The 12,370-nt window shown below is 39.2% G+C and overlaps 1 protein-coding gene across 1 annotated transcript; it reads right to left on the bottom strand.

Annotated features, from left to right (window-relative positions):
• Positions 1 to 215: 215 nt before the first annotated feature.
• On the bottom strand, positions 216 to 8,402 carry slc5a3b (solute carrier family 5 member 3b). Its single transcript, XM_080477942.1, has 3 exons — positions 8,347 to 8,402; positions 7,625 to 7,846; positions 216 to 4,309 (listed from the first exon to the last, which is right to left on the bottom strand). Exon 3 carries the CDS (start codon positions 4,028 to 4,030, stop codon positions 1,895 to 1,897), a length of 2,136 nt encoding a protein of 711 aa, XP_080334068.1. The 5' UTR covers positions 4,031 to 4,309; positions 7,625 to 7,846; positions 8,347 to 8,402; the 3' UTR covers positions 216 to 1,894.
• Between the last annotated feature and the right edge of the window lie 3,968 nt (positions 8,403 to 12,370).

Genomic DNA, 12,370 nt, shown 5'->3' with positions numbered 1-12,370 from the left:
CCTCACGAACAATCAGCGCAGTTGATAATCTGTGATACAATAACTTGTGTCATTACCAAGTAAATATCAGTAACAAAAGTAACTGGAACTGAATCCAAACCATCTTAAATGACCTTTGAAGCAGATGATAATCACATGAAGATGAAATATAAGATATTATTGCCGAAAATTATTTTCTTTCTCACTAGAAAAGGATGACAACTCGTTTGTGTTTTGTCAAGGGAACTTTATTTTCAATCTCTAAAAATAAAATCCATAAAAAAAACATTTATTCTCTCAGAAGAAAAAGCGTGGAAAAAAACAACAACATTTAAAGCTCTTTTTCATACAGCATTTGTCCCATAACAACCCTCCACGTCATTCATCACGCACGTCCAACACTGATGAAGATTAAAGAAATTATAACACTTCAAACATTCAACACTGCGGGTCAATTAGAGTACACTGAAAAACTTTTTGCACTTATTTTCTGCACCGTGGGGTTGAGAAGTTAATGGAAAGAATGATCACAATCCAGAAGGCCAGAACTTGCACATAGTTGAAACACTCTTGATGATGTCACACGTACGCTAATCTGCAACAAATGGCTGAAATCTGATTTCTCTTTCGCCACAACATTGTCCAATGAAGGTGAATGAAAACGCATTAAACACAAAAGCAGTTTTATATCACAGCTTTGGATAAATTTGATCACTGCGCAAAACTTTCTGGACATTCAAACAGTTTTGTGTTCTTTTCATGAGTTTCTTTCTTCTTCTTTTTGTTTTGTTTTTTGCTTCAGCGTTGCCCACTAAGACACATTTGGTAAGAGGTTCATAAAAGATTTACCTAAAACACATTTAAATGGCATTTCAGCACGGCAGCACTCACAAATATATAGACACAGCAGATACGCAAGTGATGAGACAACAGTTGGAGATCTGTATATCGTGGGTTTTAGTGATCTCTGGAAAATATTGAACACAACAGGAAGATAATACAAGAAACTGGACAAAGCTCTAGTCAACTGATTGCAAAAGAAAAATACATGAAATACAACCTAATACAGAGTCAAGCATTGGTATTTGCAGCTTTTCTGTATGATACATAAGTGCATAAAAAGATGTATGTTGGTTTTGAAAGTTGACAGAATAAAACTGCACACACACAAAAAAAATATTACAACAAAATCACAACAGTAGAATAAAAACAGATTAGGAACTGTCAACAATAGCAATACAGCTGTAACTTTTTGTCTTTGAACAGAACTCTTGTGCTTTTCTCACAGCGGTGTGCTGCGAAACATGTACATATCAAATAGTAACCACAGTATAAGCTTGACTAAATGACTTCAGATACAACATTTCCAGTTTTGCTTGTTTTTCAGATGAAAGAAAAGCTACTTGCTGAAAGCTGCCGATCAGGGCACAATAAAAAACGAGAGGAATCACATAATTGAACTTCTACCAATAAAGCTTACTCAGTCACTGTTTAGGCAAATACTCACACAAATCGACATGGCTTTAAACTTAAAATCCTTTTTTGAAGTTAATGTAGAAATAATAATCCTACAGCAACTAAGACACTCAATGGGAATATGTTTTCAAATCACACGTTACATTTTTTACCCCCCAAAATGAAAAAGATAAGTGCATTTATTAAATAAGGCATATAAACAAATTCCGATTTACATAAACCCCAGTAGATGTTTTGATTGCAGGATTAACAAGTGCTGTACAAATAGTCAATCATTATAGAAATACTTTTTAATCCTTGAAGCTTTAATTGTTTAGAAAGTCTGTTTAGAATACACTTAAGTCCCTATTAGAGAGCTACAAAAAAAACCAACTGTAAATATTACAGAGCTTCTCAAATCTGAGAATTCACGTCCCTGTTAGTTCAATACAGGGTGTAACTACAGTGAGAAATAAACAAACAAGAAGATGCCCACGCAGCAGACACACACCAGGCCCAAGTTGAGGAGTATTTTAACTCTTGGTGGTTCATACAACATTTCCTCAATCACTCTGACTTCATCCTGCACCGATTTTGGCTGAGTGCCTTTTGCTCCTTCTTCATGTCCACAAAAGCAATCCACTAAACGCATGCATTTACTGGAGCTCCGATTCCCATGGAAGTCTTTGTCTTCTCTGCTCTCCTCCATCCCTCCTTTACTGAACTGTTCTGCAGGGGTGGTAGCTGCTGATGTTTCAGGACTTGGGGTTGCCGGGTCAGAGTCGGTGGATGGAACTAAAAGTCTCACATCTGCCCCATCCAAGCACTTCTCTTTTTGTACGTCTGGGAGCATTTCTTTATGGAAGGTGCTGTCGCCGTTACAATGGTTGTTCTCCGTAAGGCCATACATTTCCTCTCGATTCTTCATGGGAACCTTTTTAACGTTGCGAAGGCCCCAGACTGTGGTAGTACGAATCTGGTCCGCATCTGGTGGAGATGTGCAGAGACTGACTACCACTGCCACCAAACCCGAAATCCAGAAGAGCCCGGCCGCAATATACATGTAGTGAACATGAACAATGAATGCAGGCCTGTCATCCGGCTGATCACAGCGAGGTTGGCGGTAGATAAAAGCAAAGATCAGTCGTAGGGTACCAAGTGTGAAACCGGTCATGCCTCCCCAGAATGCACCTTTCTCATTACATCGTTTCCAGAAGACACCAAGCAGGAAAAGGGCTGCGACTGGTGGAGTGAGGTATCCAGCAACTTCCTGGATGTAGAGGTATGTCTGCCCACCTTGCATCTCGATAATGACAGGGACCCAGGCTATGCTGATTCCTACCATCAGCACAACAAACATGCGGCCGACAAAAATTAACTCGCGCTGAGACGCCTCCTTTCGAACGGTTTGATAGATGTCCAGGGTGAAGATGGTGCTTGCGCTGTTGAAGATCGAATCAAGATCACTCATCAGGGCTGCGATCATGACTGCCATCATAAGACCCCTGAGTCCCACAGGCATCACGGCCATGACCAGGCGAGGGTAGGCAATGTTTGAGCAGCCGGCCTGAGAACCGCACACTGCCATGCAGTGCTCTGGCCCGATGCAGGCGATCTCGTCTACAAACAAGATGCGGGAGATCATTCCTGGAATCACAATGACAAACATAGGGAGGATCTTGAGGAATCCCGCCATGAGAGTTGAGCATTTGGCGTGAACAATGTTCTTTGCTGCGAGAACTCTCTGAACAATGACCTGGTCTGCGCACCAATACCAAATAGATGCAGGGGTCTGGCCAAGAATGAAACCTGGCCAGGGGATGTCTTCATCCAGGGGACCTCGAAGGATGCTCAGAGAGTTTGGTTTGGGCTCAATGCGACAAGAAGGCGTATAGGTGTAGTTTCCAGTGGCTATTATAGCAGAGACATTAGGAATTGCCTGCATGTACTTTGTTCTGACACCTTCTAGCCCACCAACCTTAATCAGGCTCATGGCAGTTAAGGTTAGAGCTCCACCAATCATTAGCACTGCCTGAAGAGTGTCCGTGTACAGCACTGCTATGAGCCCACCGGTGACAGTCAGTAGAGCAGTCATGCTGATGAGTAGAAAAATAGACAGATAAAGGTTCCACCCCAGGGACTCCTGAATAAATAGGGCTCCGGCGTATAAGTCCACAGACAGCTTGGTAAAAATGTAAAGTAACACAGACAAACAAGCAAAGTAAACCTTCAGCCTGTTGCCCCCAAAGCGTTTGGAGAGGTACTGTGGCATGGTGTAGACTCCGGAGTGGATATAAACAGGGACAAACACCCAGCCAAGCAGCTGCAGAAGTAGAAGTGCATTAAATTCCCAGGCTCCTACAGCAAAGCCACTCGCTGCTCCCGACCCCGCCAGGCCAATGAAATGTTCACTGCCAATGTTGCTGACGAAGAGTGATGCCCCTATCACTATCCAGGTCATGGAGCGTCCAGCCAGGAAGTACCCTTTCACAGTGCTGCGATTGGCTTTCCACATAGCCAAACACCCGATGGAGAGCACCAGCACAAAATACAGGGCTACCACAGCTATGTCTGCTGCTTCCATTCCAGGACCCATCTTTAAAGATTACCTTTAAAGTCTCACTTGTTCGAAAGAATCGCAGCTATCTGAATCTTTCCAAAAAACGAAGAAAGTGTGCGTCTATAAAGTCAAGGCAAGGGGTGTAATTGGTTAAAAAGCTTGCTTTGCTGTCTGGATGGAAGTTGTAGGATCCACCGTCAGGTCAAATTCACTAGGTGCGCATTGGATGGGGTCATCCACCGGCACTGAGGTCGTTCTAGTTTTAGAGGAGGATGCTGCAGGCCTCTGGTCTAGAAAAGCCTAGAGTTAACATTCCTGCAAGACAGCAAAGACAAACACCTCATTAGAGCCTTGATTTGAGAAGGTAAGACAAGGAACACAAATGTGTAACGCTTGACAACAGCCTCTGTGATAACAAGATAAAAACAAAGGGTTGTTTAACTGTCACTTGTATCAAACTTGACATCGCATCATAATCCACAGCATAAAATCATAAAAAAAAACTAATGAAAGAAACCATAAAATATGGAATGATAGTCTGTAGATCACATTACACAATTTAAGAATTGCTGGTTTAAATGAATTCAGTCTTGGTACTGTGCTATTTTTCCGACAAACAGTAATCCTTTTGGGTTTAGCCTACCCACGACGTTCCCCTGTAATGCTTTAAAGACAAAAGAACTCAAGCTATGCGATTGTAAAAACGTACATGTAACACATAAGGAAATGCAGAAATAAAAGTTGTAACGTTGAAGACTGTGCAGGTGGTCTAACGTTAACCAAATACGCAACCCTCTACTTAAGTTCTGAAATTCATAATATACACATGAAGAAAATCGATTGCAAACAAATGCACAAAGTATTTTGGGAGAGTACTACAGACAGTCATACTATGGTGGTACCTCCAACAACAGAGAAGTCAACCAATTATAAATCAATAAATGAGTAGTAAGAAAAACACAAAGGCTAAAAAGACATGACCAAGTCCCACCAAAAACTTTATCTAAAATGTAATATTAAAATACTATTAATATACCTTAAACTTTCAAACTTGAGAGAGAGAGAGAGGGAGAGAGAGGGAGAGAGAGGGAGAGAGAGAGAGTAAACAACATGACACCCCACCAAGACGCTCATGTCAAAAGTTTTCTCTCATGCTCAGTGATCATTTATAGTTGAATACATTATTATTGATCTTTTTCACATTATAACATGTTGGGATCCATAAACACTAGTTTTTGTTTTGTTTAGTTTTTCATCTGTAAGGTCTTCATTGAAGCTTATCTTATATATATAATTCATCTCTTTTAAACTTAAGCAAATTCTTGAAAATCAAGAAGAAAAAAAACAAGCCAACATCGATGACCCCCAAATTTCTCTGGCAGTTGCAGCCTTCCTGAAGCTTCCGAGTTTATCTCAAGAGAATCCATAGCAACCACTGCATCAAGTTTAATTCTCTTTACATCAGCTAAGAAATCCAAACTCAACAGATATTCATGAAAAAAAACTATTTGAATAATCTCAATATTATGACACCAAAAACAGGTTATATGCAAGGGGCCGTGTGAGCACATCTGTTCTGCATCTGACTCACATGAACACACTCTGTCCTCTGGAGGTCTCAGTCTGTCATGCATGTCAGGAAATAACCCCACGCTTTCGTCTTCACAGCCATGCTCTGTGCAAAAACCATCTATCGGAATAAAAGAAGTCTTTGTTTTCATTTTAGCATTTCGTCATCAAGGGCAACTCTCCATGTTCTCGCCACAAACTGCCTAAGACACTCTGGCTTTAAAAAGCAGCAATGTCATTCAACAGATAAATAAAGATAAATAAAGTTACATAATCCAGCAGGGGTGGGCGGTGGAAACTGTAAATAAATCATTTGTTTTATCACCTCAAAACGAAGCACATTTTGGAACACGAAGAAAGCCCCCAAAAAACAACTGCACCCTCCACAGACGCCCAGTCAGTCAAGTGGAGAGAATAAAAGGCCCGACACACCAGCAGACTGATATCTGACAAGCATTTTCTAAAGGCACTCCGTGTGGATTGATATTACAAGGCTCATTACCGTGTACATGTGTAAGAACAATAGCTCCATTTCATAGAGTGGAGAAAAGCTTTATCTATAAGATTTGTACAATAAACATTCTTTAATTGGCATCACAATATAAATCGTTACTGCACACACTTCAAGTTATACTGCAATATAGATTTTTAGGCCATTTCGCCCAGCCCTATGATGCAGGACTTCAACATAATCACTTTCCTTTCAGAGTACTCTCAGCCCACAGCCACAGGTATATACAAGAAGGAACATGTGGCTGGTTCCAGATTTACTCGACAGCAGAGCACAATAATCCCAAACAAACATCGCCAATGTCAATACGTACAAAAGTTAAGAGACAAATTCGTCTGTTCTGGAAGTAAAGACATGAGCCAAATCGATCTTAACATCATGGGATGTGTTTGGGCTTCCATGAAGAGAAGGGAAGGTTTGAAGAAGCATTCACCCACTGAAGATCTGGTTCTGGAAGATGTTTCAGACAACTTACCTGCGGTGAACCTGCTCATTCAATTTGCACTGTGTATGCACAGTGCTACATATCAGAAATACACAACAATGACAAGTATTTAAGTATTTGTACTTTGCTACTGTACATTTTTCAAATATCTATACTTCAGTAATTATTATTCTTCACAACCTGTTACTCCCTGCGTTTGAAATATCTGTGCGTCCTACAATGAAAGGATCAGGGTACCTTACAATGACAGGTACTGATGCTGCAGGTGAAGATGTTCAAAAATGTAAGAATGAGCACAGTTTTTCCAAAAGAAAGTTTTCAAATTGAATTTGCGTTTAATTCAAAGTCATGCCAGATTAACCTCCATATTTTCAATGTATTAGAATAGTTTGCCTCTCAAAATTACAGTGTAATACAAGTTGAGTTGTAGCAGTGCTGGTGTGTCCATTTTTACTTTAGTACATTTTAGAACCTGCTCTTTTTATACTTTTCCCCAAGTAAATAGTTTAATCTGGTACTTGTAACAGGAAAAGTAAAAGTTGCATTCCTGGAGTAATGCAACTCTTGCTCAGATCAAATAACATAATAAATAAAAAAATAAAAAAAATAATAAAAAAATAATAATAATAAATAAATAAATAAATAAATAAATAAATAAATAAATAAATAAATAAATAAATAAATAAATAAATAAATAAATAAATAAAAGGAGGAGAGGCTTCAAGAAGCAGTGTGCATTCTGCACAACAAACGAGGCTTTAATTTTTATTTTAGGTCCAGATGTATCTGACAGAGTCCGGACTCCAGTCCAGATTCCAGTCCAGATTCCAGTCCAGACTCCAGTCCAGACTCCAGGAGAGGCGAGACATACGCACCAATCACTTGGTGGGAAATTTCTAGAACGTTTGATATCGTTCATTCATCCGCATCTTCAATAAGCGTCATGTCCTGGTTATTACACTGGATGCAAAATACATACAAAAAAATAAAACATACAAAACGTTCACGACGGCGTTTTAAACTGACATATGACCGCGACGTGATGTTTATAATACACACAGACTCACCGGCTCCTCCAGTCAGAACACGAACAGTAAACATGTACCTTTGTTAGCTCAGTGTTAGCGCTAAGGATGCTAAAGCCGCTGCGAAGGGAGAGGGAAGCAGAAGTGACTCCGAGCTCAGGACCGGTTCCTCTCTCGAACTGCGTCCTCTCTTCGCGGTTGTGGAGGTGATGTCTCCTCGGTCCTCTCTTCTCTCTCCTCCTCTCCTTATAGTTACTTCGCTCGCGCCGCTCCACGCCCCACACGTGCGACACACCCGTGACCTGGAAATATATCGGCGTATAGAAGAAGGACTGAGGCATTTGAAGTGTCTGTTGTGAATTTTTTTTTTTTTTAAAAAAAAGGGCGGAGGGGCAGCGACGGCCGAAGCAACACGCCCACCTCCTTCACATGCTGAAAAGCTTTCACCATTTCATGTTGAAAGATGCACCTTGTAACAGTGTTTTAAAAGTATTTAATAAACGAATGCTATTCTCTGAGCGCACCCTTCTTCAACAGGAAGAAATGAGCCGAAAACATTAGAGAAATCAAACAGATGAATGAGATTGTTGTCAGCTTGACTAAATTCCTGCTTCAAACACCAGCAATGATGCGCAGATCCTGTAAAGTTTAAAGAAACAATCAAAAAAAACTATACGGACTAAAGGTTTATATCAATAAACAACAACATTTAAGCTTCAACCGCTTTCAAGTACACATAATAGCAAGCGAAATTAAAACGGTCCGTTCTGATAAACATCAGTAAAGGTATTTTCATACTTACAGATATTTCCTTGCAAAAGTAGGTATTGGTGATGACTTGAAGTGGCACAGCTCTGGTGTCTCCGAGCTCAGAGAAACTTCTACAAACTCCTGGACTCATTACGGAAGTCTGCCAGCTCATCAGATTCAAATTATAATCTGAGAAGGTCCCAGAACTGCCAACTACTATCTGTTTTAAAATGTTCCCAATGCATCCTTTACCAAAGCCGCAGGAAACAATTGATCCTATAGCCCTACTATAATGAACATCAGAAAAGACATGTAGAGCTATTTATAACCCTCTGCTTGCATTTTGTGACTGCACACAGTTGAAAAGCTCGTCTTTGGAAAGCATGTGGTAAGTGATTAAGAGGAAATACCTCACTTTATAGAGCAGGATTAAACCCACAACTCATATCCCACTGAAACTACATCTACAACAACCTGATTCACTGCTACTGGCAAGGCAGGATGAAGACATAGGACGCTTTATTTTTATAAAGATAAGAAAATCAATTAATACTGCTGCTAATTTTCAGTGAGATTCTGGACAAGGTGTGTGTGCATTAAACAAGTAATAATAATAAGAATAATAATAATAATAATAATAATCGTTATTATGTTGTTATTGTTATTATTATTATAAACATTTTGTATTGGTGGTATTATTGAAACACTTTAATATGACATAGGAAAACATCATAATAATACAGCAGTGAAATTGTGGCTGTCATGATCAGTCATGTTGTAATAATCATGATAACCATCTGTGTCAGCAGTCAAATGATGGTGTGATCAAACTGGTTGACTTCCAACCAAGCGTCCCCCAAGGTCTCTCAGATCTGCATAGTGCAGGGGAGGAAAACAGAGTAAATTTCCACTCACACCTCCAGGGAGAGCTCTCGGAAATTTCCACTTAGTGTGAAACTGCATTTCCCAGCAAGCCCCGCGTGCCTGGGTTCCACAACGACGGTTCTGGTGTGGGCCGTGACGTCATCGCGTCAGCTATTTAGCTGCAGCGTTTACATTTTAGCATTATTTCTTTTAAATAGACTCCCACCATGCAATATATTTTAACGCTTCTTTAAATGTTTTTAACCAACAATTTGATTGTATTAGTGTTCCTCAGATCTATTTTAAATTTATATTAATATATATATATATATATATGACAAATCATAAGAATGCACACACAAACACTCTCTGGCCACTTTATCGGGTACATTGTGAGAGTTTGCTTTTAGAACCATTGTCTTAATTCTTAATTTCATTGATCTGACAAGGTGCTGGAAAAATCCCTTAGATATTTAGGTCCACATTGATCATGTTAGACTGTACAAATCTGTCAGATACACATCCATAATGCAAATGTCCCATTTCATTCCAGCACATAGAAGAAGGAGCTCTATTGGATTTAGTTCTGTTGGCCGTAGAGGCCATTTAAATACAATTAACTGTCAAGTTCCAGAAACCAGTCATTGATAATCAGCTTAGAAGTTATCTTTAGAAGATGGTAAGAAGTGCTTATGAAGGAATGGACATGGTCAGCAGCAATACTCAGATAGACTGTGTCCTTTTAAGAATGCGCAATTGATGGTAGAGGCCCAAATTGTGCCAAGCAAATAGCCCCCAGAACGTTACACCATCTGAACCACTGATGTAAGGCAGGATGGATCCATGATTTCATGTTGAAGTCAAATTCAAATCGAAACATATGACAGTTGCAACATCGAGTCTGAATCAGATCAGACAACTTTTGTTAAATCTTCTTTTATCCAACTGTTGTGTGAACTGAGGCTTCTGTTTCTTGCTCTCAGCTGACAGGAGTGGCAGATGTGGTCTTCTGCTGCCGTAGCCCCTCAGCTTCAAGGTTAAAAGCATTGTGCACCGCAGTCTTCTGTATATGTTGGTTGTAATGAGTGGCTCTTTGAGTTACTCTTGACTTCCTTTCATCTCAAACTAATCCGATCATTCCCCTCTGACCTCTGGAAAGGCCTTTTCGACCAGAGAACTGCCTCTCACTGGACATTGTTCCATTTTCAGGCCCTTCTTCATAAACACTAGAGATGGTCATTGCGTGGAAATGTCAGTTGATCAGTGATTTCTGAATTATTTCAACACCATATTTTGGAAAACTTTCAGATATACATTAATCAAAATGCTCGGGAAAATTGTTATTAGACAATCCCACTAAATTATCATAAATATCTTCCTAAAAAAAGTGTTTATTTATCATCCAATCCTTGACAATTCAAGAAAGCATTGATTTTATTTAGTTATAAACAAGTTTTTGTTGACATTAGTCATGCAATTATTTGCATACAATTCTAATTTTGCTGTAGATCTACTTATAGGAAAGACTTTTCACCATTCAGGATTACTTGTAGTTTGTAGTTTACACATATTATCTAAATTTGCTTACAATTACACACTTACACACACATAGTACCACAGTGGAGAATCTGTTGAGAGTCATTCAATATTTTTTTTTTAAGTGGAAGAAGAAAAAAAAGCAGCTCCCCTGGCTGAGATTAACAATAAACCCTTTGTTTCCCCTCCCCCTCGTACAACTTGGATGATCAGAAACACCAGAGCACTCTGTTGTGTGTACAGTATCCACACATGGCCATAACTTCCCCCCTCTGTGAGGATAAAGCCACAGCAGGGATAGATTTGAGTGAACTTCCTTCTCAAGACTGTCCATGGAGATCCTGGGGAAACAGGATAGATATAAAGTTTCTGTGTCATACATGCGGGCATGAACTTTCCAAACCAGCAATGACATGTGTCACAACTCTTATACCTGATAAATGAGGTTTACAGACAAAACAGATGTTTTGAATATTTCATGTATATTATTTATAGATGCCAGTAGAGCCATGGAAACAGACAATTGATGAGATCAAATCAAATCAAATCAAAGACCTTATCTTCCACTCGAAACCATCTACTTCCTCCTTAACCCTTTGAGAATCTGGAGTCTGTTTTTAGAACATTTTAACTTGAGAGTGATATCCTGAGTTGTGCTCTTCAGGCATAAATCACCAACGTTATGTTATGAGAAATAGGAGTAGCATTTGTTATGACGGAAAATCTTCCCAAATGCAGGTTGGCAAGTTTTTGAAGATCAGGAGCGAGTCGCACCGGTGGTCTGGACTCATCTCATACAGAACCGGAAACCTATTCCTCCTCTGTCGCAGCACAACCAAATGGATTTACTACACAGCACCCTGTAGCACTTTAAAAAAAGAAAAGCTGTATTGTCGTTGTGTATGAAGTCGTGAAAATAAATCACAGAGCATTGAGTCGCTATTTCCATGTGTCTTGCCACATCAAAAATACCAGACACAAGCTTTTTTGTTTTTTTCTGATGGTGGTAGCAAACTGGAGGACCCGTGTCTTCAGGACTTGAAGTGATTGAGACCATCACAATTTGATGAATCTTTGGTTTGGAAATTGTGATATTTGCCTCTTTGGGGGTAACAAAGTTGTGATCTGGCAGGAGGCTCATTTGCAATCATGTTAGATTCTGAATGTGTCAGAAATCAAAACAACTGTAAATTAACATGCAACAGATTTTCAACCTATTTTATTAAAACACTTCAGAGAATGTAGAAATAACAGGCTTTCCACTGCTCCTATGTTTTCAATATTGGGTTTTGTCACTGAGCCTACATAAAGCATTATTAATATTAGACACACTTTTGTCACATTCAGTCTATAAAAAGACTCTATTATTTAAAAAAAATTTGTTGTTTGGGTGGAAACTGAGCTATACTGAAATTTGCTTGTTAAGCCTATGAATTAAAATATTTTAAGGGATTTTAGTAAGCAAATTAAGACATCTCAGATTCATGTAACTAATACAGATCTTTATATAGTGTGTAGTGTCCAAACTGTCTAACTTAATAATTTTACACCATTAAAAACACCTTAAATTATTTTAACCTGACTTTTAAATACTCATTTTGAATTAACCCAAAGTGCCTCAAAATATTTCAAGTTTATTATTTTATTTTACCAGTGTTACAAATTGATCCATGTTC

This window comes from Lipophrys pholis, assembly GCF_963383615.2.
Source record: "Lipophrys pholis genome assembly, chromosome: 13".
Classification (NCBI taxonomy): Eukaryota; Metazoa; Chordata; class Actinopteri; order Blenniiformes; family Blenniidae; genus Lipophrys; species Lipophrys pholis.
Note: the sequence above shows the minus strand (reverse complement) of the source record. Positions and strands in the feature narration are given on the sequence as shown.